Below are 23,918 nucleotides of genomic sequence, written 5' to 3' on the forward strand. Positions count from 1 at the left end.
TTCTTCTTTCCTTCCTTTTTCAGTTAACCATCACAACCATCTTTTGTCTCTACATGACATGAGCCAGCCATCAGCTAATTTTGTTTCCATCATTTTAATTTATTCATATACTCTACTTTTTTTTTCCTCATCCATGTTTTTGTGCAGAGTTCACATGAGACTCTGAACATAGTGGAGGAGAAGAAGCAGGCAGAGGTTGAGATAGAAGACACACTAGTCGTAGACGAAACCAACAAAGGGAAAATGCAAGTTGCCACTGATGCTGGGGAAACATGTAAGGTGGAGCATCTCTCAAAAAAGGACTCTTCATCATTGCCACCAGATAGTAGCAGCAGCAGCAGTAGTAGTGAGAGTGAGGATGAAGAGGTGGGAGAATACCAGCCACATCACAGGGCAATTGAGGAAGTCATCAGGGAAGAACAGGAAGAAGATGATGACATGAAAAGGAAAGAACATGAAGAAAAAACACAGCGTGTGGAAGCCATACCAGAAGGCAGTAAACTAAAAGTACCAGTTGAGCACACACAAGTTACAGCTGAAAATTTGGTCCAGGAAAATGCAGTTACCATAGCTACAGAAGAGAAGAATTTGTCAGAGGAAATTAAGCAAGATTTAGGTGAAGAAAAAGAGGAAGAACAGCTCAAACTCAATGGAGATGTGTCTCATGTTGACATTGATGTTGCACCACAAATAATTTGTTGTTCTGAGGTAAATGGTAGAACAGTTTGACAACTAGATTAAGCAGAGATATTTCATGGGGTGAAAATATACCCGCCTTTCTTCTTCTCCTATTCCTCCAGCTCTTCAGGCACCAACAAGATTCAGATCATTTGGAAGGGGAAACCATTGATGAGCAGTGAAATTCTGTCTCCTTCAGTTATGGTTTCTGACTTTTTGCTAGAGCTGAGTGAGAATCACCAGTAAGGCAAACCTTCCGAAGACTGACATCGCCTTTTTGTCTCCCCCTTATTTTATATGCATATACATAATATATATATATTATTTACATGTTTCCGGTGTTTTTAAGTCTTGTCTTGTCTATTTGTCAATTGTTTTTGACACGTCCATGACATGTAATTGTGATTGGAAAGCTATTGGCAATTTAAATTAGAAAACACCCATCACAAATTTTTGTTCCTTTTTCCCCCTTTATTACTCACTGCTTTTCTTGCCCCCCCCCCCCCCCCCCCATTTTTTTTAATATAAATTTTATGGATTTCTAGACTAGAGTAAGTATGGCTAGAAGTTGCATCAGTGAGAGCACTGCATTGTAAAGGGATAAGACATTTGTCACAATCTTACTATGAAGTCTTTTAGTGAAAAAGCTATTTAGGGGGGCATGCTTGGGTTCCAGTCACAATCAGTTGTTTTAAGCCAAACAAGACTGAAGAGCTCATTACTAGGCAAACTTTATAAAGAAGCAGAAAGGGGCAAAAATGAAGCACAGGGATGCATCTCTTTGTAAAGTTGGCATGATCTGCAGTTTATCAAAGGTTGGGTGGTTTTTTTCCTAGTTATATACCTGTTTGTTCTTGTAATGGTGGCATTTTGATTTTAATTATTATTTGCACTTAAATCCAAACAAATTACCTTCTTTCTTTTGTTGTCTTTTGCATACACAGGTGTTCTGATTAATGATGTGAAAGAATTAGTTTATAAGACCTTTAGAAGTTGCAGACACCCACACTTCCTTAAAACATAGCTGGTTTGGAGGAAGGGAAGAAAGGCTGCTGTGTGTGCAAGTGTGCGTGAGGGAAAGAAAAGATTTTTATTTTTTTTTCCTTGGATTTCCTCCATGTGCATCCAAAATCAGTGGGAGATAGCAACTGATGCATCTAGAAAAATGTCAAAAGGCTTTACTAGATTTTGGGTTTGAAGTGCTTAAATATATCGAAAATCTGCTCCAATAAGATAAGTTACAAGTTCACTGGTTTACAGGCCCCTGGTTAATTATTTTCTTTGTGATATTGGAGAGGATGCCACTGGCTAACTCTAAATGTTTTTTTTGAGGATTGTTGTCAAAAGAATCCATTGACTTCCAGAAATATTACATTGAATATATACTGTTTAACATCCAGTTGTCAAAGTCGATTTTCCATTCCAGAAGTACTACATAGTAAGACATTGAACTTTTATGCCATTTCCTTGGAATTTCTAGTCCATATTTGCAGTTTAATTGAGCAATGATAAGTATTTTCCCAGGTTAATTCTAATATGAAGCTTATCCATCTGAACTAGCTATCAGCTTTGTGCAAACTAAGACTTTGTTGTGTTTTTTTCCTTGCTATCAATTCTCTTTTACACATTTTCAATGGATGTGTTGCAGCTTGGTTTTAGCAGTTGCCTTCTGTGGTATGTACTGTTGGCTGAAATACACAACTTTGGCGAGGTTATCAGGAGGTTAAATTTTTGTACCATGTTATGTAGATACTAGAGGACTACTGTATTAGTCTTTATTTTACTCTGCTTATTTATTGCATGCTTTTTGATTGGAGAGACAGTCAAATGGATATCTTACTGTTATGGTTTTCTTGAGCTTTTGGTTGCATTTTCTTGGTCCACTTTACAAACCTTCTTCTTTCAAATTGATTGGTTATTTCTTGCACCACAGCCTCCAGTAGTGAAAACAGAGATGGTAACCATTTCAGATGCCACACAGAGAACTGAAATCTCCACTAAAGAAGTTCCAATTGTTCAAACAGAAACTAAAACTATCACCTATGAATCTCCACAGGTACAGTGGCTGGGTTATTACATTATTTGCAAGTTGATTTTATTCCATTTACTTGCAGATCAAAATAGATAATGTCCAAAAAATGCTTTTCAAAAACCTATACGTTTTTCTAGCATCTAAGATGATACTTTGGCTATGAATTAGGTAAGTGAAATGTTTGTAGACAAAGCAGTATTACTTCTGAAGTTCTAAGTGTTTGTTTTTTTTATATAAGGACTTAGTTGCTGTCTGCAAAGGTATAACTCATTTTTTATTTTGGAAACTTGATTAAAATATCTCATTGCTCCTGAAAGGAACATGTAACTTTGATCATAAATTTTCCACAAGAATGAGCCATAACAATGGTCTTACATGACTTGGTAAACTTTGATGGTTTCTATTTAGATTTCAGTTCTAACTGAACTCAATAACGTGTTTAGTAAAGAAAAATGCTTTTCTTCTGTGAAAACAAAGCTTTTAAATGCCAAAATACAAAAATATTAATTTTTTTTTTCCTTACAGTTTGATGGCAGTGCTGGTGGCAATGCTGGTGTGCTGCTGAGTGCACAGACAATTACATCAGAGTCAATTTCTACTACCACAACTACACACATCACAAAGGTGAAATATAATAATGTCTCTCTCAAATAAAAACAAAACAAAACAAGCCCTCAAAATAGTCTGATATGAAGTTTCTCACATATCTGCTAATTTATTGAAGAAGACTTGACTTGAAATGGATTGGATTCATTTCGGGCGTGTGTGAGAGTTAATCTTTCTGTACACAGATTCTGAACAGAGAAGTCCTAATGAATAAGCAGGAATGTATGGGATCAGGACAGGGAAAGGGAGAAAAATATGATTAGGTTTTTTAGTACTTCATATAGGCCTTATTTCTGTGTTTGACAAATGAGTATGTACCTAAATTTTTACAGTTTACATCCTGTCTTCAGTTAGTGATATCTTAGAGAATCTTTTCTGTTATTACATTACAGTTAATATAACTGATTTGTCTGAGGTCCACGGGAGCCCTGCTAATGGCATCAGTTATAAGCGTGAACTGAAGCAATGTTTACTCAACCTTTGTGTTGATGAACCTTGTGCTGCTAGGTTTAGAGCATATGAAAAATGTATCATACCACTAGATTACAAGCATATTTTGGAACTGAATTATTTGTTCTCCATTCCATGCTTGAAAAGAAAAGGAAAAGTTGATGTTAACAGGACCTCACGCCTGTTTCACTCTCATGTAATGTTTCATGCCAGAGTATGTTAGAACTGCCGAAGTGTGATGATGATGGTTGTTGTTATTATTACTTTATGTAAATATTCATAAAATTTTAGATGTGCCCTAACAACACAGTTTTGAACTCTTGTCTTTGAACTCTTCACATAGTTTCCAAGAAAATTACAGAAAGCATTATTTAGGGTAAAGCAAAAGGGAAGAGCGAAGAGTAAGGTCTGAGTCTGAGATTTTTTTTCCTCCCCAAGAAGTTTCACGTCATTGCAGAATGGAACAGTAATTCACTGTTCACTGGATATATATTCAATATATATATTCTAAAAATTAAAATACTTTTATGATTGAAAGTTGTTTTCACAGAATGACAGTGGAAGGATGATGTTGGAAAGTTGTCAGATGAAAGTCACACAAAATAAAGTTCAGAATTTAAAGTCTGCATGCTTTGTTATACAGAGTAGTCAACAGGTCCTTTTCAGTTTCCTGTTCCCTTTTGGAATCATTAAGCAACCACCATTTTAGAAAAAAGTCTTTATTCAATAAATTGTGCTACCACAGCTGGGCAGGGGGTGGGGTAGATAGTGTACATTTACTTGTCAAGTTCAGATGTCAAATAGTGCTGCTTTTTAGAAGGAACCATTAAAGAAAATGGTTTCAGTCTTGTCTGCTACTAGAAAATTCTGGAATTACCATAATGCAGCAGATCCTTATATTTTCTTACTGACTGCTTATTGTCAATTCAAAAGACTCTGAATTTTCTAAACTTTCTATTTTACATCCCAAACTGTTCATTATTGATAAAGAGACCTGCCAAGATAGTTTGAATATTCTAGTGGTGTTCTTAGCAGAGTCATCTTGGATCTTTTCTAATATGGTTAGTGTGTCTTCAGTAGAAGCTTGTTCTTTTATCTTTCACAGGCTGATTAAAAAAAAAAAAAGCATATAATGTTATTTCTGTGAGACTTTTTCTGTAAGCTAAACTGGTTTAATCATTACAGTAAGAAACGAAGAAACAAAGCACAAAATCATTTCCATCAGCAGTTTGAAATATGTTGAAAATATCTGACTAATGCCTATGAACAACGGAACTGAAAACCAGATCATCTTTTTATTTAATGGCTTATAATTCTTCAGAGACTGAGAAGAGGCCCATGATGGATGGGTTGAAATCAAAGAAAAGCTTCCTGGAATGTCCTTGTTGTCAGATTTATATGTCGGAAGAAGCTGGAATTCCAGTTTGTCCGCATATCTAGATCTGTTCAAACTTGGGCTCCCGTAACAGAATGAATTCTCTATTGCTTGGTTTTACCAAGTTTAGCAATTTCTAGAATGTGACTAACTGCATAACTGAAAAATGCAAGGGTGATTTAGCACTGAGAATATTTACTACTAATTGCAACTCAGTCATAGAAATTTATGTGCTTCAGTGCAATAGAAATGAGTGCTTTCTGGCTATATGGAATAATTACAAGAATGTTTCTTCCCTTTTTTGTACCATCTCTAGATGGTAAAAGGTGGAGTATCAGAAACAAGAATTGAGAAGCGCATTGTCATTACTGGAGATGCAGATATTGACCATGATGAGGTATGTAAGCTGTTAATACCATGTGCTTTTTGTAGTTCAGTGAGATCTAGGCAGTGTTTCAGAAACCTGAAATAAGAGAAACGTAGAGAAGTTGAATAAGAGGACATAGAAGGACCCTGAGACTGTTAATTGTGGCAAAATAGTTAAGCAGTTGTGTTTTGTGAGTAAGGAGCATTTAGAATATAACTGAAAGAAACCCAGCATTTGTAACTTTGCAGCATAGATCATGTGAATGGATTTCTTATTATTTTTAAAGGGATTGCTTTTTTTGGAAGACACAGTTTATTTAGTGCCGCTTTTGCCATTTGGAAGGAAAAGCATTACTAAAATAATCTTATTTTGATACATTAATCTGGATAGATGGGAGTCTCTACTGTGTTGTGTCAGCAACATCGAATACAGCACTCATTTTGACTGAAAGCTTTGAAATACATTAAAGCATCAGCTGCTTAAATTTAAAAAATAGTTTTTTACTTGTATTTATTGAATTATGTATAACAGAAGTAATTGCTGATCTGTGGAATCTTATGTAAGTACCTTTCACCTCTATCAATACCAAAGCAGTATTTTACGATGTCTCAGAAACTGAGGTTAAAATCACTTCTATTTGCCCAATTAAGAAGGCTGAATTTAAGCAGTACATGGGAAAATAATTGAGAAATTGTAATTATCTATTTTTTGCAGTGATGATTACACAATTTTTTTTGTTTTTCATCTAAGAAACTACAGTAACAAAGTTGATCAACAGTCACTGGGTAATTCAAATAGAAAAGCCTACCTTCTACATAAAGTTGCATTGAATCTAATTCTAACTTTATAAAAGTTAGACAAATCAACATAACAAGATTTAATTTAACTTCTTAATTGTAATATACTGAGAGCTCTCGGGGAATTTAATCTCACATTTTGATTTACCTCCAGAAAGTGGCTCTTGACAACTTGAATCTCTTCTTGAAACTCATAATTAAATGACAGGGCTGTTCATCATCAGGAATGGCTCTTGTTTGCCTTGTCACACGTTCAGTGCACTTCTGACATCTGGAAAGGTCACACAATACTTTTAGTATACCAGACAATTCTCTAAGCCCTTCTTTGTTATAAGTGGGTAGTGAAGTAAAAAAATGAAATTATAAAAAAGGAAGTACAAAATATTATTTCAATCACTGACGTTTAAAGCAGCAGTGAGCAGCTTTTAAGAGATTTAAAGAAATCTCTACCACTTTTTCTTCAGTGGGTGTGGAGCGCTTTAAATGCACAAACTACATGCTGGATGTTTATTCTTTTAGCTTTCTACATCACTAGAACAGTTTTGAACAGGAAAATAGTATTTTATTTTTGAGTTTCAGAATACAAATGCTTGTATTACTTGTAATTTAACAGAGACTTAAGGTTTTTCATCGTTTATGGTTTGATTATAAACGCTAATTCTTAAATCTCAACAGCCGCTTTCTTTTAAATCCTCATTTTACTACAGAGATTGCACTTGGCATATTGTAAAAGACAAACTAATAAAGAATTTTCAGGATTAATACATCAACAAACATCAGTATTGTACCAATGCACACTGTGTGTTCTTCTGTACCTATTTTCTTAATAGGATTTCAAACTCATTATCATGTAATATATAAGGTGGCTAATGTTGGTGTTTCCAGTCTCTCTTCAGAGTTAGTTATTTCTTCTCCCACTTACCACCTGTGGCTCGGGAAATTGTCAGTTTTCTAAATTAAGATAATCCTTTTTGTTGCATTATATTTTTCTGGCTCCTTATAGTATATTCAGGGGGTTTCAGTTCTGGTTGATATTAAGGTGAACACTGAGATTACTGTTGTCTCAGAATGCCTTCCAGTTTCTTCTATTTTTTTCTTGTGTTGGGTTCCAACAGTAAATAGCTCTGTGAAATAAGATTTAGATCAGGGGAAGGAACAGAAGGTCCCAGGTGCTCTTTCTCCCGTTCTGCCTCAGAGAGTGCTCTTCTGTGGTTGACTGTAAAGCCTTGTGTAGAACAGAATAGAACAGAACATTTAAGTTGGAAGGGAGTTACAGCAATCATCCAGTGCAACTGCCAGCTGTGTATATTGGTACGTCTCTTAAGAAGATAAAATTTCATAAAATGTGGAAGAGCGATTATGAGAGACTTAATAATACTTGCATTTACGCTTCCCTGAGTTAAGCTAGAGAAGGTTCTCTTAAACTAGTAAAAGGAGAAAATGGAGATTCTGGGGCTAAGGAAGAAATTTCTGTTATGACCTTCTTTCAGAGTTTCAGTACCATAATTATATGTTCCAAATTATCTTTCCATTTTACTCTGGAAACAGAAGGGAACTGTTATTTTTCTGAAGTCTTTTTTGTGAAGTCTTTATTTGCTAGATCTGTTGCAGAAGCTCAAAAACTTATGCGATGTAAGAAAACTTACTGTATCCTGGAATGAGCTAGAAAAGTTACAGAATAACTTTATGGTTATTTGTTACTTCCTGGAAATTTAGGTTAATTTTTAGCATAGTGGATTCTTTCTTCTTTTTTGGTTGTTTTTTTGTGGTTTGGGGGTTGATTGGTTTTGGGTTTTTATTGGGTGTTTGGTTGTGGGTTTTTTTACCCCTGAGCCCTCTGAAGTTCAAGACTTTAAAGTTCTGAACAATTATAACCAAAATTTCCAATACTACTCTCTCATTCTCTTGACCCCACATGAATGTCCTTTTGCTGGTGTTGAGTTACATATTTCAAATACATTTGCAGGCCCTGGCACAGGCAATCAAAGAAGCCAAAGAACAGCACCCTGACATGTCTGTCACAAGAGTGGTGGTGCACAAAGAAACTGAACTTGCTGAGGAAGATGAAAAGTAAAATCAAAAATGCCCTGAAGCAAATACTTCAGGTAAGCTTATGTGTATAATTAATGTAGGAAAATGAAGCATCAGTTTTTTGTTGCATACTGTAATAAAAGGCTTGAAAAAATATGGAGTGTCTTTGATATGTACTGTCACAAAATGGTGAGTTGAAAGAGGTGCTAACAGTAGGCTGTTAGTGTAAGAATGCTTATCTTAAGTCCAATCTGACATTAATTTTAATTGCAAATTTTCCTGTATATGTCTCCCAGTTTTGTCACAGTGCTCTCTTGGCATTTCCTACCATGTTTGGTCAAGTTGTTTATATTGATGTGAGTTTGGGCATTTTCTGCAAAATGTGAAGAATGTGTCACATTTTTGTGTTTACATGTACAATTACAGTCCTTGCCTTAAATCTTGCTTGTTTAGTGGGAAGACTATGTGAAGTTCTCAGTAGCGAAAAGGGCACACTTGGGCATTTTAACTTAGTCAGCTAATTCTTGATCCTAAGCACAATGAAATAATTAACCTTTTATCATATTCCCAGGCAAGGAGGTAAATGCACTGCAAACTCAAGTTTTAAAGCCTCTTAGCAGTTGAAAGCGGTATTTGAAGGAATGTCAGTTTCAGGCCCTCATTTCTAGAAATAAAAAAACTAAAAACAAACACACACACACACACACACACGCTTTACTTGATGTATTCAATAGATAGATCAGAATGAACACTGAATAAATTTGCTGTTGCACTGGTTATAGGCTTATGTCTTAAAGCTCAATAACTATTCGGATGTATAAAGCTTCAGATTTCTTTTGCTTGTCACACTGATGTCATGAAACTGAAACTTCAGATTTTTCAAACTTGATGGTTTTTTTAACTGTAGATTCATATTGAAGGAAAAGGCTTCATTTGGAATGGTTAATTAACAATGGGAGAGATTAAAAAATAAATAGTTTAAAAAGCAATGTTTCAAGTCTTTGTTGGGAGACATCTTAGTTTCTGCTGATGAGTGTATTTGGCTAAAGAGCAGAGGTGCTACTGGCGCATTTTGAGAGGGAGAACTGGTTTTAGTACAAATTTAAGCTTTTAATATGCATTTTGATCAATGTTAATGTAGGGGGAGAAAAGGTAAAAGAAACACATTTTCTATTTTTTAAAGAAATTAGAGTTGTCATGATTCTTATTTCCTTGGTTCAGTAATTTATACAACGGTGGTTGCAGCCCATGTAAAAAAGACTTCTAGGTCCTGTACAGGCATGCATTCCCTTAGTATCAATGAAGTTTTTTACCAAAGGTAAGATACCTGTCATAAACTTCATCCTGCAGCTTCAGGAGGCTTCTAGATATTATAGAATCATACAACCACAGAATGGTTTGGGTTGGAAGGGACCTTAAAGATCATCTAGTTCCAATACCCCTGCCATGGGCAGAGACACCTTCCACTAGAGCAGGTTGCTCAAAGCCCCATCCACCCTGGCCTGGAACACTGCCAGGGATGGGGCATCCCACAGCTCCTCTGGGAAACCCCTTCCAGTGCCTCACCAGCCTCACAGTGAAGAATTTCTTCCTAGTTATGTAAGTTTATAAATTACCTTTTAGCCAGTTTCCTCTGAGATTGCTGAGAAACTAATGCTGGAAGTCTTACATCACAGTGGAGCTAAGTTTGAGCTGCCCCCTGAAAAAGTCTTCAGTTTTGGTCAGATTATTGTGTGTTTGAAAGTGGAATGAATAACTTTTGCTTACAACTGTACAAACCAGGAAAACAACATGGATCAATTTTGGAAGTGCTAGGTCAACACTCACCTGGATATTAATAACTAATACTTTTTAAATTTATTTAACATGTAATGTTATAAACTGTAGAAATAACAAAGGGGAGATTGTTTATGAGGGTGGATTGAGGAAATGTAACGAAAATTAGGGACTCTGCACAAATCTCAGTATGTTTTTTCACTGTACCTTTATTTCACTGTTCCATTGGATTTGTTTTGTAGCTTTGTTGCTTAGTGACACTGAAAATGGGTATAGCATATATGCTTCAGCTTTGTTTTTAAATCACAAAAGAGGACATGGAATTCTACTGAATTGTGAGGTAGGGAAGCGTGGATGAGTCCTTACATCGTATAAATGCTCCAGAAGGGCTTGGAAAGATCCACATCTCTTTGAGAGAGCTTTTAGTTTGTAGCAAGGAGAATGCCTGCGGTTTCAGTAATTTCTCTGGTCCCTTGGTACACAACAACGTTAAACACGTACGCTCAAACCATCCTTCTTGTATTTTCAGCATTTACATAGCAGAATCTAGGGCAGAAAGATACACTGTGACAGCAGAACAGATCATTTTGATTTGCAAGGATTTGCTATTATAATATGCGCTACCATCACATTTTTCATTTATTATTAATCAGTATGAATTTAAAGGACTTGGGAGCAGGGATTGCCTCTTCTGTTATATTTGTGCAGAGTGTGCCAGTTTCTTCATGCTACCTTAATCCAGAAAAATATCTTTCAAATTGATCTTCAACATAATCTATCCCATATATTTAATTCCATCTTTCATAAAGGGACTGTGTCATGGGAGGAAGAAACAATCTTAGCAGGTTTGCACCACATTTCTGTATTAGTGACCAGCTGTAAAGTTGATTCTGTTCCTTCATCAAATGTTTAACTATGTAAAGATTTTATTCAGAAAAAACAATCAAATAATTCTGCTGAGGGTGTTTTTTCTGAGAAATATGTAGGTTGTGGAATGTTGTTTGCAATATATCGGAGTGTCAGATGTTATGTGAGTTTGCCGATTGCTTTATAGCTCTTGGTCTGAAATGCTTGTGAGAGAGTTAAAGAGGACTAATATGAAGGCATTTCACCACGCTGCTCTTGTATTTGAGATCTGGTGACTTTGATAATGCCTTATAGTTAAACGTGAAGGAAAAAGTTTAGCTGTCTATACACAGGCCACCTGAAGTGCCTTGAATATCTGTCTGCAGCTTGGACCATCAAAGGCAGGGGTCCTCAAACTACGGCCCAAGGGCTGGATATGGCCCCCCAGGGTCCTCAATCCAGCCCCCGGGATTTACAGACCCCCCTGCCCCCCCCGCCGGGGGTTGTGGGGGGAAACCAAGCAGCCACAGATGGCTGCCTGCCACTGCATCCGCGCGCCGGCCCCCTGGTTAAACAGTTTGAGGGCCCCTGATCAAGGGCCCTATGCCCTCCTGTATCAGCGAGGGGCAGGTGGGACTGCAGAAACAGCTCTAGGCAGTTGTGTCTGGGCAATGGATTCATGCCATGGATTTTGATTAGTTGTTTCTAAGGTGATGAAAGCTCTGCCCTGATGACTATGGTAGCATTGTTTTTGCAGACTTTTTTTCTCTAAATTAAAGTGAGACACATTACACTCTGATTCTGAAGGATTAATTGAACAATTGAACTTATTTTTTTATTTATGCACTAGATTGTGGATTAAAATTTTCAGTAAACTGTGCAAGAGTTGACTTTTAAAATACAGTGATAATTTTGGGGAGGGAATAAATACACTAAAACAAGGAAAACACTGACAGAAACTGAATTACTATTTACCTCGTGATCGAAGGGGGCTTCAGTTAATGGAACATGTTTTTAGGAAATAACCTTCCCCCAAAATACCTATATGGAAAAAAAGACTTCTTGACTCTGATGTGACAGTCACATAGTATCCATTATGAAAGCTTATGTAATCTTCCCCCTCCTTTTTCTTCCAGAAGTAAAAATGATACTGACCGTGATCGTGACCATGAAGAACTGTAATCATTCCAAGTCATCACTACTTTACCGAATTCACCAAGACTAGCAATGATGACCAGATGTTCAAGACTTACATGCCAATACCAAACTCCATTTTAACATCTTTGGTCTATATTCCCTTACAATCTTTCTTGTTTATTTTTATAACCACTTCTTAACAATCTTAGATATTTTTTTTTTTACATGAAGTTTTAGAGGGTGTGATCTTCTTTTGCACAAATACTTGTACTTCTGAAGCTGATTCTTAATTGTATGAAAGTGGACAAAAAAAGTCTGGAAAGTATTGTTCACTGGAACTGGTGGTAATTGTGCAGAAAGGGAGATCTTTACTAATTTAGATATAGTTTTTTCAAAATATCTCAAGTGAAATCTCTTACAGGAGTAATTTACAGATTATTTTTTTCAGATTATTCAGGTAAATATATGGTATCACATAACAAAGATTTTTATAAATATACAACATTTCCTAAAATTTGAAAAAATATATTTCTTTGGATACATTTTATACTGATATCTCTGTAACTCTTTCTGTTCTAAGGGTCTCCTCTCTGTGGAGCAGAGATGGTGTAGCAGTCTATAGAGGAGAAGGAGTTGCAGACACATTTCTTCTGACTGAGCACTGTGTTCTTTATGCACTTTGGTGCCAATGCTCAACTTTTTGCAGACGTTTTGCTGTCTGCAGCATTCCAGATAAGGAAAGAAGGAAGAACAAAATGTCTTTCTCGTCTTCCAACAAGAGATGATCTAGGCAGCTTAAAACCTTAGTGCTTTTTTTCTTACTGTGTCCCAACTTCAACACTTCCATAATTTGAACACATGTAGGATGCTTGCTTTCTATTAAACCTCACTGTCTCCATGTTAAAACTGACTTTTCTGTTATTGAGAAGGTATATGTTTCAGATGCTTCATCTAATGGTTATCCCAGGTTTTTAGGATACTGAGTGAAAGTGTTCAATGGACTCCATTCATGAAGTAATAAGACAGTACCATCATTTGAGACTGCCATTGAAAAAACCTGTTAATTATTTTGGTTTTTATTTTTATTTTGTTCTCACGGGGGGGTTGTATGTTTGTGGGGGTTTTTTTGCTGTCAACTCTGTGTATAGTTAAAAAGCCAAATTAGATTTATAGCAGCTTGAAGTTGTATTAAGTGATATTTTGCTTTCTGTAATTCTGTTATAAAATAAAGTTGTTTATTCTCTGTATGACTTTTGGCACTCAGACATGAACTTGGAAGATACTTAAAGTGAGCAAATCACTTATGAGAAGTGCAGTTCTAGAGGCCACAGGACCTTGAAAAGCAGGGATTAATACAAGTAGTCTCCAGGGTTACCAGAAGGGTGGCCCAATTGCCTGGCTCCTAATACTGATACTAAAGTATCAGTGTTTTTTAGACATCTTCCAAAGCATCCTGGTTCAGAGAGCAAATCTTCAGATGCCAAAATAGACAAGATTTGGACAGCACAGCGCAAGTTAAAATGCCCCTCAGTCTGGAAGTAGTCATGGAGTTAGGATGTGCTATGGTCTTCAAGTAACAGAACAAATCACGACGTTCTTTTTCACTTCTGAGTGATATATTTTTGGTGCTATTCTCAGTTTAGATTGCTGCCATCTGTCAGCATGCTTGCTTAACAGAAATTCATATTAGTTTCGGCTTCATAGAATTTGGGTAACACAAGACAACAGTAACCAAGATACTGATTTCTGTGTGCATATAGGCATTCTCAACTCCATCCCATGTTACCCAGAAAAATACCAGATAAAAATCTTACTTGCTTATCTTCAAAAACAGAGACATTCTGCCTTTCAAAAGGGGATAGAGGACCTCACCCAGCTTAATAACTTAAGAACACTGCCACAACACTGTGCATGAGTAAGGAGGTTGTCAAGGAAGTGGCAAGTTTGGGATATGTTAGTGGAGGTCAAAATAGAGGTACATGCATTTAGGGAGATGTCTTAATAGGTATTTCATGCAAAAGTGTGTAAGAAGCAGCTCTATAAAATCTTTTAGGTATTTCTGATATGGGTGTAGTATTAGTTGCAGAACTTGTTTGATGGGGTGGGGGAAAGAGTGTTGCTTCAATTCCTTACTGATTTGGATGTTTCTGATATGTTAGACACTAGATCAATATTGGGTTTTATTGCAATTGTATTTAATTCTAAAAACTGCAAATATAATGTTCTTGAAAATAATATTACTTCTGCTGAGAGCTGTATTTCTTCAAATACTAGTCAGAACCTTTTGTCAGGGAAAAATTAATAGTGCTTTCAGGTTAGCATAGCTTGTGCATAACTATCACTTCCATTGATTACACATGTGCTAATTAAACAAACATTGTCATGCAGAAAAACATAAGCCCTAAGTGTGATCAGTCCTAAAACCAGGCAAGTTTTTACAGATTCTGGTTGTATGTAATTATTCAAACGTTCTGTAATATTGTGCAATTCTGATGAGTTTTCATTGTTACTTTTTTTTTACATTATGTATCTGTAACAAAAACTGCAACATGCAGCAGTTGTTCTCAAGGCACTTCACAAGCTGGCTTTATAATAAATAGGCAATTTCAAATACAATTACAATCTCATTTAATAAGAAGATATTCCAGTAATTAATTCTGCTTAAATGATTAGAAAAGTGAGTGATGTGGATCCTACACAAAAATACTTAATACGTCTTTCTTTTTAATCATGATTACCTAAGGATTCATAATAATGTTGGAATTGTTTTACAGATTGTTTCCTAGATTAAGGTTTCATAAAGGACAAAAAAGCAACTCTGGTGACAGACTTAAAAAAAAAAAAAAAAATTTCTTTTTCAAAGTAATGAGCAACTACAATGCAAAATGTTTCTTGAAGTATTCTATTTGACGACTCAGGCTAAGTGGCAGCTTTTGGTTTGGCCACAGTAGAACTGAAATAGATGGAATAAAATAAACGGAATACTATGACAGAGGTCAGAGTTTGAGAGATTTAATAGTGACCAGAACAACAACTAACTGTACCCTTGGCCAGGATGCAGTGGAAGCTTTCTTGCTTTTAGGCACGTTAACCATGGAAGTGGGCCTCTTGGAGCAGTTGGTATCCTGCACTGGTTAACCTGACTATACTTCTGGAAGGTTTGAAACTATTTTGACTTTCAGGCTGCTCAGTTGTTTGGGGTTTTTATATACTGCACTTGGGTTAGTGATATTAGTATGAATTACAAGCATTAGAAATACTGCTGGTACCTGTAAGTGTTAAATTACTCTGGCATGAAGCAAATCCTACAAGCGTTTTTGGAGGTAAGTATCTATGAGTGGCCATAGTGGGCCAGGCTCAGTGACTAACGCTCCCAGATTCATGCCTCTGAAGCCACTGGTAGTTGCCTAGAGGGGTGTGCAAGAATAAGTGCTGTCTGGAAAGTAGTACTTGCCCAAATATTCTTCCAGTTTTCAGCAATTTTCAAAGACGTACTGATCTATCAGTCTTTCATATTTATTGGCCTCTGTGGATTTTTGGCTAACTCTTTTTAAAAAATCCATCTGGCAGGCATTTTCACTATTCCATGTGTCTTAAGGAAAAAACACCTTTCTTTTCTTTTACCTGCGTCTGCAAGCTTCATTTGATAGCACCAGTGCAGATATTAGAAGAGACCTAACAGTAATTCTCTTAAGTCATTCCCCAGCCAAAAGCTGTTCCACAATTCTTTATCATTCTTATCATCTTTCTCTGCACCTTTCCTACTTAAGTGTTGAGACTTTATATTCTGTTCTGGAAAGTGAGAAGGAAGCAATCATAGATAGGCAGGAAGGTTTTAAACAGGTTTCCTGGTTGTAGATGGATTGGAACCCTGGCTTGGTATTATTTATTGCTGGTGACAGGAAGACAGATGACTCCTTAGTGATAACAATAATTGAAGACAAGTTATTTCCTTGCAATCACTGTTTTCATATATATTTAGAAAGAGTTTTTAAAATTTATCTAGACAAAGGCTTAGTTCTATGGTGTTATTTAAATATATATTTTTTGCTTTGTGAAGGAATTATGCAAGATACCATGGTATAATTCATGCTAATGGCATGAAAACAGAGGTATTCCTTGACATTATTCATTAACAGAACTGAAAACAGCAAGGCCTGAGGGTTTTCATTACCTGTTACTGAGTCTTGAACATCAGATCCTCCTACATCTTGGCAAGTACGGCTCAGTAAGTAGTTGTGTGAAAGGCATCCAGAGTATCTATATAGTGTCGTCTTTGGAATCCATACCACCATTTTACAGTAAAGTGCTGTTAAAGAATGGTATCACCTTTCAACATTTTAAATCTCTCTATTCTCAGTCATTTTGTGAAATCAACAAAATCAGTTTTATGCTGTGGTAAGCCTTGCTGAACTTCAGTTCTCTATCTTTACATGTGGCCCAGGCCAATCTTTTCTTGGGTGGTGGTGCAATGGGTGTTTGGAACTGAGGGGGGAGGATGTCAGAAGGTGTTACAATTCTGACAGTATCCAAGATCACCACTTTTCTGTTGGCAGCACTTCCTTAAATGTAAAAAGTCAAATCTCTGCAGCAGCTATCTAACTTCCCTGCAAAGGATTGTGTAGATTGTAGTTAATAAAAGAAGAGGAAAGAATATATTACAGAAAGTATTTAGAAGTTTTCTTAAAAGATATCAATATCACAGAAGTTCATGTACTCAGGTAAACAATAATTTCAACGGTGTGGCTGAAGAACACACACTTTCTCTTCAAAGCTGCTGGTCTATTTAGAAAGCAAAAATTTGTTCTCTAAGAAATATGTGGGAAAACATGAACTGTTCCATAGCACAGGATACCAGATCATTTGGCAGTCAGTCCTGTGTGTTGCAAGGTTCTATACCAGCTGCTTCTGAGGAAGCTGTTGGACACTTACACAGCAAATGATGAAATAACCTACCTCTGGCGAGGTACGGAGCAGAGTCGTGGCAGGAAGCCAGTAGGTCAGGCTCACTGATTCTGTACGACGTTTTTTCTAGGCTGGGCAGCTGTAAGCAGGGTTGGATCATTAAAATCAAACTTTCAGATCTCTTTCCTTAGATACCATGTTATACCTGGCTTTAACTTTTGGATCTCTACTGTCTGCGGTGGTTTTGATCTTTAACATCACAGCCTACAGGAACATTGACATTGAAGAAACTGTGTAACCAGAAGAACAGAACTTTATGTCTGTTAATAATAGCTACATGAGACCATTTTTCTTAACAATCTTCATGTGTTACATCTTGGTGTGTCAGTCGCTGTGTCACGTAAGTATTCATAAATACACTTCTGACACTGCATAATAACTGTCTTATTATTTTTTCAGTAAACCTTGAATTCTTTATATAATGGCATAGATCTAAGCTTAGAAGCATTAAAAATGAAACAAAGCATCACATTCTTTCCCATCATCACTGCTTTCATGGGATCATAATGGATCTTTCAATGAGAGCAGCTGTATTTTGTTTGCTTAGTGCCAGCGCTTAGAGTAGAAAAACAGAGTTGAGTAGAGGTAGGAGCAGGCCAATATTAAGACCTTTTGAGACTTTACAGTTAGCTCTGGCTGTACTAGATGTAAAGAAAGTGTGTACTGCTTTGGACTGTGCTGTACTAGGCGTGCCAGGCAATGTAGAAGCCCAGGTATGAGAGGAGCTCGGGGAGCAGGGGCTCCCCAGTGTCCCGAGTAGCCACTCAGCAGCCGGGTGGCAGGGAGCTGTGGTGAGTGCCGACCTGAGAGCTGCCTCTGGAGTGCTTCATTCCTTTTGCTGTCTGAAACACATCAGGCTTGTTGCTAGTCAAATGACATTTCTGGTGTGCAGTTGAAGAGCTAAAGGACTGCACGCTTTTCTCTTACTGGGAAGAACAAGTTTATATGAAGTAAAATCAGAAGTGTTTTCAGCCTTTTGATTGCAAAATATTGGAAAAGCACTTCTGGCACCATTGCAGATGGGACATCCTGAAACACACAGAGAACACGTTAATGGGCATCTGGAGTGAATTGCCAGCTGGAGGCAGAGAGCCCTGCAATTGATCTGCAAATTGCCCTGCCAGCTGGCTGAGATAAACTTGTTTTTACTATCTTTGCTCGTCTGGGTTTTGCTGTGGTTCTCTTACAGCAAACCTTTGGAGTCAAAGTCCGCATGTATATCTTGTATTTAGCTTTTGCTGTTTATGTTAGTGCTGAGATTTCTAATCCCTGGCTTTTCCCACTCAGCACCTTCTGCTGATTTCAAATGGAACTACAAAGTACTTTGCAGTTTCAGGCATAGGTAATTCTTTTGGGAACCTAAATAGAGACTACTAGATCTAATTAGAGGTATTTGCATTTAAACATCCTAACCTTTACTTTTATTATACAAGTGTAGAGGCAGCTCTTTCCAGGTAACAAACAACTGGCTCTTCACCTCTTCAGTACAATGTATTATTCTATGTGATTTGCATAAATGTAAACCACTGTGATGAATCACCTATTTTTAAAAATCGGATAGTATTAAAATGTGAGAGAGGACTGTTACATATAGTAAAGGTACTTGCTGGTTTGACTCCTGTTTTCCTCTCATAGATTTTGATAAATTACAGTGTTCCTTAAACCTGTGGTCATGGCCTTATTTGTGTTTTATAAAATGATTCAAAAGAGTTCTTAAAAGTCTATGAGAACTGAAATTTTGCAAAACCACACATAATCTCAGACAAGGCATTATCCACTCTGTTCTTGCAGGGTGGGTAATGACAAACAGCTATAATGAAAGGTAATTGCAGACAGCAATTGCTGGCAGTTAGGGACAGTAAATATCGGGGACAGCAATGATAGTCACTTCTCATTCTTCCTCAGTTTGGGTTTAACCTTGAGAGCCAGAAACAGAGAAGCCAAAAGGCAATAATACTTTCAAACAGTTTGAGTTGCTTTTTTGTAGGCCATCTGCCACAGCCAATCTGAGATGAACTAAAAATTGTACATCTACAGCTAATGGGGGTGGGTGTGTGTGTGTGTAGATTTTTTTAATGTGTGACAAATGACACACAAAAAAAAGAAAACTCCATACTTATGGGGTTTTTTTTTATTTGAAAAATGATCCATTTGTCCTATAAACTAGAATAATAACTGGTTTACAGAATACTGACAATCTTTTCATGGTTTCAAAATTTGACATGGTCAAGTCAGCAGAGAAGTCCTTTTGTTTCCCATCACTCTTATATTTTGCTTCCAAATTCTGTGGAAAGCATACTTTACAAAACCTATAATATTTCCCAAAGTGTACAAGCAAATAAAAAAGGCAGTTTCCCTTCACCGCCCTTCTCAATTTCCTAGATGTCAGTGCTCAATATGAATTTGCTGTTTATGCATCTTCAATTTAGTAAGACTGCCTGCCTTGTATACACCAGCTCAGCTCTCTCAGGAGCTTGTCGTATAGCTTTCTTCTCTAGGCTAGGGGAGGGCTAGTGAGCAAAGTGCTTTCCCTCCCCACAAATCCTGTGTCATGTAAGGGAACTAATCCAGTATGTTGCAGGAGGTCTCTGGTGTCCGATGAGTTGCATAAAGTACGGCTTACTTGGCCTCATGTGAGAAAGTCAGACTGTTACAAGACCTTTTTGAAGGCAGCAGCTGTTTCATTTGTATGGCACAGAACTAATTTCTTCTCTTTGTTTTGCTTTTCTCTGTGGTATTTACCTACAGGTGGTGATTTTTAAATCTGCAGAGCTGAGTACTGGCTTTAAGTTTGCTTCCTGAGACACGAGACTCCCTTAAATGTCCTTTGGTTCTTGCATTTGTTCTCTTTTTGTCCAGATCTCCTGGGTTGCTGCCACCGGCCATGGTAATTCAGGAGGACATTGCCAGGGTCTTGTGCCTTGGCCAGTTCCTCATTAACTGAAAAATAGACCAAACAACACAAAAATCCATAAGAACATGCTCATTTCCTGTGGTGAATTTTCACAAAGAAAAAGAGCTGGCATATATTAGTAAGAACTAATCTTACTAAATTGAAGGTGCCTCAACAGCACGTTAGTATCAGTTTGCCCACGTTCCTAGGAGAAAGTCTTCCGAGTGTGAGATGGGGACTGTGCCCGTGCCCAGCGAAGTACTGACACAAACTATTGACGTCAACAGAAATACTCTATTCTCATTTTCCTCCACCAGCTTTCAATCAGAATAAAATCCTTAAACAAAAGCAAGGAGAGCAGTTAGCTTGTACTTGAAAATAATAATAAAAAATAAAAATAAAAAAGAAGCCCAGTTAGAATAAAACAGTTTGTCACAGGGTATTAGCTTCCCTTGTCATCATTAGCTGTTCAGGAGAAATGTGTGCTGTTTTGTTTATTTGGTTTAGTTTTGTTTTTAAGGAATCTTGAAGGGCTGATACTAAAATGAGTTTTGATATATTTACATGGAGTCTCGATGCACAGAGGAAAATCAAATTCTTATTTGACGATGAAAGAAAGCAGCCTTGCTTTTAGTAATGCAAATTTGATATTTATTTTTAAAAATTTTTTTAAAAGACATCTAAGGAAATAGGCACCTAAAGCCTGCTGAATTGCTGAGTTCTGTCAGAGGGAAGGTTGGTGTTTAAAGGAGTCTGTTCTCAGACTCCTTTCTCTTAGTTGCTTTGCTCACCTGATGGTCAAGCTGAAGCTGTCTCTGCTTGCCTGTACAGGGAGAGCTGCTCAGGATTTGTGTTAGTTGGCTGGAGGCCTAAGTGCTAGGCTGGACTGTAGCAGTTTCAGATCAAGCAAAAGAAGGGCTTGGAGGGAGAGCTGGGACTGTGATGCCCAAAGTATTAAACAGACAGAAATTCATCTCACATCCTCTTGAGAGTTCCAGCCAAAACACCTGTGATCTGCAGACTGAGAATCTCCTTCCCTGAGGCACTAAACAGCCAGATGAGTCCCTGCAAGCATCCTTCTTAGTTATGAGAAGCACAGAAGAAATATTTGTTTTGCAAATTAGTCTGCTAACTACTTCATTCACCTCTCTTAGAGCCTTGATTGCTAATCTCAGAAAATTTAGGAAATCGTTACTTACACTTCACTATAAATCAAAGCTAAAAATTCCACGCTTTAAGAGAAGCAGTATTTAGCATCTTGTTCTGCAGATTATTTACAGGCCTGCAAAAAGCGCAGCTAAGGAGGACATGGGCACTGCAGAAGGGAGCAGGCCAGTTTGTTTCAGCAGTTGATCCTGCAGGAGGAATGCCAACATCTGTGGTTTTTTTCAGGTGGGCTCTTTTGGCTTAATGAAATTACTGTCTGAGCCCCAGCAAAATACCTGATCTGATGGGATCTGTAACCCACCTGCTTTTCCTGCTTTGCTTGATCCTAGCTGGAATAGGAAAGGAAGAGCATTGCCAGGTAAGAATGAGTTCAGTAGCATCTTAGTATTATTTTGTAATAAACTAATGGTCTAAGTACCACATGATTATTTCCTGAAAGGGAAAATCCCTGCTTCTATCCAAAGTCTAGTGCAATAATTTCATTAGTTTCCATTTCAACTGTTTTCAAGAGAGCGCTCTCAGTACTCTAGCCTTCCTGTCCTCTCACAGATACTGAATTGTACAATGCTTTGGCACCACACTGTTTTTTGGTGGTTGTTTATTAGTGTGTGAAAAACTGTCACCACCTTGCCTTAAGGATAATTTATAACTGAAGGCAGAGCTGGGTTAGGCATGCGGAACAGGCTTCCCTCGCTGATTAATTCAGCATCTAGAAGCATCTTGAACAGGAAATGTTTGAGTTTTAGCAGCCTGAAGGTAACTTGTGGTGTACACTTGTAAGGAAACAAACACCCTCTCTGTCAAAGCCTCGGGTCTAAATGTCTGGATGTTATACAAAATAGCAAGTGAACTCATTCTATGTTTCTGGGTATGTGTGGCTTTTCTTACTTTTAGAACTGTGTTAAGTTGGCCAGTTTTCAGGATTTCAGAAGACTGCAGGATACAGCAAACTTAACGAATGTACACATTGCAGTGCTTGATCTGGCATCTAGGTATCCAGGTAAGGGTTCTTCCTTAGCCTCGCACCGGGGTGGGAAAACCCAGCCTTCTGCTGTTGGGCTGTGCACCTCGGGCCAGCTTGGGGTGAGCTCTGCCACCTGCTGAGCCCTGTGGTCAGGACTGTCCTGCCTGCCCCAGCCAAGTGTCTGCTTTTGACATCATGGGTGAGCTGCTGGAGCTGAAACCTGTAGTGTGTGCATTGTGGACCATTGTCCCAGACGGTCCTCACCAAGCTGTACCGAGAAGCATCTGAAGTTTACACAGGAAATCCAGGATGTCATCTTAGCTCCCCCAACACTCCCTGTGGAGAAGAGGTTCAAAAGGCAGCTAATTTGAGGAACAAGCTTAGCCCAGCATCTGTTTAAAATGTGTTTTGGAAGGGCTGAGGAAAAGAAAGGCCAAGGACTCTCAATGTGCACCAGGGCTGGCCTTGGCAGCTGGGAGCCTAAAACAACAGCAGAGCACGTGTGAATCTCCTGCTGCAGCTGGCACCCAAACATGGAAGGCATGAAGATCATCCCATTAAAACTGGATGGTCTGACATACAGGGGTTTCTCCTCTAAAGGAAACTCCCTTTTGTTACAGTTGTATCCCAGTGTCTTCTCTGGGCAGCACCAGTCAGGGTCTGCGAGCATCCTCAGTTTGCAGTACCCCAGTGCATTGCACTCACCGTGCATTTAGTTAGGTGGAGGCGTTGCTTGTTTTGGTATTACTCTGAAGACAGATTTTTGAAGTGAGCATAAATTGCTTTTAAAGTAGAAAAGGCAACACGACAAATGTACATTTAGGTACAAAGTAAAAGCAAACACATACCTTTGAAAGAACACAGACATGTACTCAATAAGCAACTGCTTATAGGGTGTAACCGCTGTTACCTGTCTCACCGAAGACTTGCACAGTAAAAGCACAGAAGAAAATGATCCATACTTTAACTACCCTATTCTTTTTCTCCATCTTAGTTGCCCCTTCTATAATGTAGTATAGTAAAATATTCCATAGTGTGGTATGTAAAACTATGGAGTTTTAAGTGAGGGTTCAATCCAAGTTCTAAACAAATTCCTCTAACATTTTTCAAATTGAAAATGGTCTAAAATGTAGTGCAACTTCATAAAATTGTTTATGGTTATAGTTCTCTTCAGTTTACTTACTGATACAAGCCTAGCAGTAGCCTGTGGAATGAGAATTTTTGCCTGCCTACCCACTCATTGCCCCCACATCCTGACTCACCTTCTAATAGTTTGATCCTGAAGTAGGCAATTAGCAGCAGCAGGAGTAAAGTCACGGGCATAAAGATCCAAGCAAAGATAATGTAGCCAGGCAGCTCCCTCACAAACACCGAAAAGATGTAACTCATGCTCATTTTCCTCAGCAACAACCGTGCTAAGCAAGATCCTTAAGATCTCCAAGTGTGGATCTTACTTACCCTGCTTTCTTCCTTTTTCCCCCTGTGTCCACGTTCTGCCCTTTGCTCAGACCGTTATCTCTTTTTGGACTTTGGTTTGTTTGTGTAGGCCTGTGATTCCCAGTAGGACTGGAGTTCACTTGCAAAGTTACTCAACCACAAAGTTTAAAAGTGTATATTGAAGTAATGTAGGACTTTGAAACCTTTGGGTATGCTGGGCCGGGCAGGGCTCAATACACATAAGGCTGCTGCCTTAAGAGCAATATGGGTTCTGTCATCTGCTAATGTTGTACAGGCCATTCTGAACAATAAGCATCCTCCTCCTAGATACATTATTAATTTTACAGTAGACCTCACATGCTCTCTGAGGGTCAAGACCCTGTTACACATACCACAC

At 37.8% G+C, this 23,918-nt stretch overlaps 2 protein-coding genes and 1 long non-coding RNA gene across 26 annotated transcripts in view; 1 reads left to right on the forward strand and 2 right to left on the reverse strand.

The window, feature by feature from the left end:
* EPB41L2 (erythrocyte membrane protein band 4.1 like 2) overlaps nt 1-13,342 on the forward strand; it is a 123,760-nt gene extending 110,418 nt beyond the window's left edge. For 19 of the 22 annotated variants that reach the window (XM_055713387.1, XM_055713392.1, XM_055713394.1 and 16 more), the window contains 6 exons: nt 148-708; nt 2,612-2,734; nt 3,236-3,334; nt 5,458-5,538; nt 8,272-8,410; nt 12,095-13,342. In XM_055713387.1, coding sequence (XP_055569362.1) covers nt 148-708; nt 2,612-2,734; nt 3,236-3,334; nt 5,458-5,538; nt 8,272-8,379 — 972 coding nt within the window. In that variant the 3' untranslated portion in view covers nt 8,380-8,410; nt 12,095-13,342. The remainder of the gene's footprint in view (nt 1-147; nt 709-2,611; nt 2,735-3,235; nt 3,335-5,457; nt 5,539-8,271; nt 8,411-12,094) is intronic. The other 3 variants (XM_055713403.1, XM_055713405.1, XM_055713406.1) reach the window with 1 other exon arrangement.
* On the reverse strand, nt 5,529-23,710 carry LOC129734127 (uncharacterized). 2 transcript variants are annotated; one of them, XR_008732717.1, is made up of 5 exons: nt 23,543-23,710; nt 17,052-17,139; nt 16,270-16,404; nt 6,454-7,530; nt 5,529-5,604 (listed from the first exon to the last, which is right to left on the reverse strand). It is a non-coding gene; the product is annotated as an uncharacterized LOC129734127 (long non-coding RNA). The 2 variants fall into 2 exon arrangements; XR_008732716.1 differs by having other exon boundaries at nt 5,546-7,530.
* SMLR1 (small leucine rich protein 1) lies at nt 19,177-23,575 on the reverse strand. 2 transcript variants are annotated; one of them, XM_027810376.2, is made up of 3 exons: nt 23,347-23,575; nt 22,349-22,420; nt 19,177-20,000 (listed from the first exon to the last, which is right to left on the reverse strand). In XM_027810376.2, the coding sequence occupies exons 1-3, from the start codon at nt 23,477-23,479 to the stop codon at nt 19,846-19,848; spliced, it is 360 nt and encodes a 119-aa protein (XP_027666177.1). In that variant the 5' UTR covers nt 23,480-23,575; the 3' UTR covers nt 19,177-19,845. The 2 variants fall into 2 exon arrangements, with proteins under 2 accessions (XP_027666177.1, XP_055569383.1); XM_055713408.1 differs by lacking the exon at nt 22,349-22,420 and having other exon boundaries at nt 23,347-23,568.
* Nucleotides 23,711-23,918: the final 208 nt, after the last annotated feature.

Source organism: Falco cherrug, chromosome 6, assembly GCF_023634085.1.
Source record: "Falco cherrug isolate bFalChe1 chromosome 6, bFalChe1.pri, whole genome shotgun sequence".
Taxonomy (NCBI): domain Eukaryota; kingdom Metazoa; phylum Chordata; class Aves; order Falconiformes; family Falconidae; genus Falco; species Falco cherrug.

What these genes read in the sequence shown, in the direction of transcription:
- SMLR1 (XM_027810376.2), bottom strand. Translation starts at nt 23,479, where the DNA reads ATGAGCATGAGTTACATCTTTTCGGTGTTTGTGAGGGAGCTGCCTGGC. An exon ending in CAGGATCAAACTATTAGAAG is followed by an intron (nt 22,421 to 23,346) that starts GTGAGTCAGGAT and finishes TCTTCTCCACAG; the next exon opens with GGAGTGTTGGGGGAGCTAAG. An exon ending in ATGCTTCTCGGTACAGCTTG is followed by an intron (nt 20,001 to 22,348) that starts GTGAGGACCGTC and finishes TCTATTTTTCAG; the next exon opens with TTAATGAGGAACTGGCCAAG.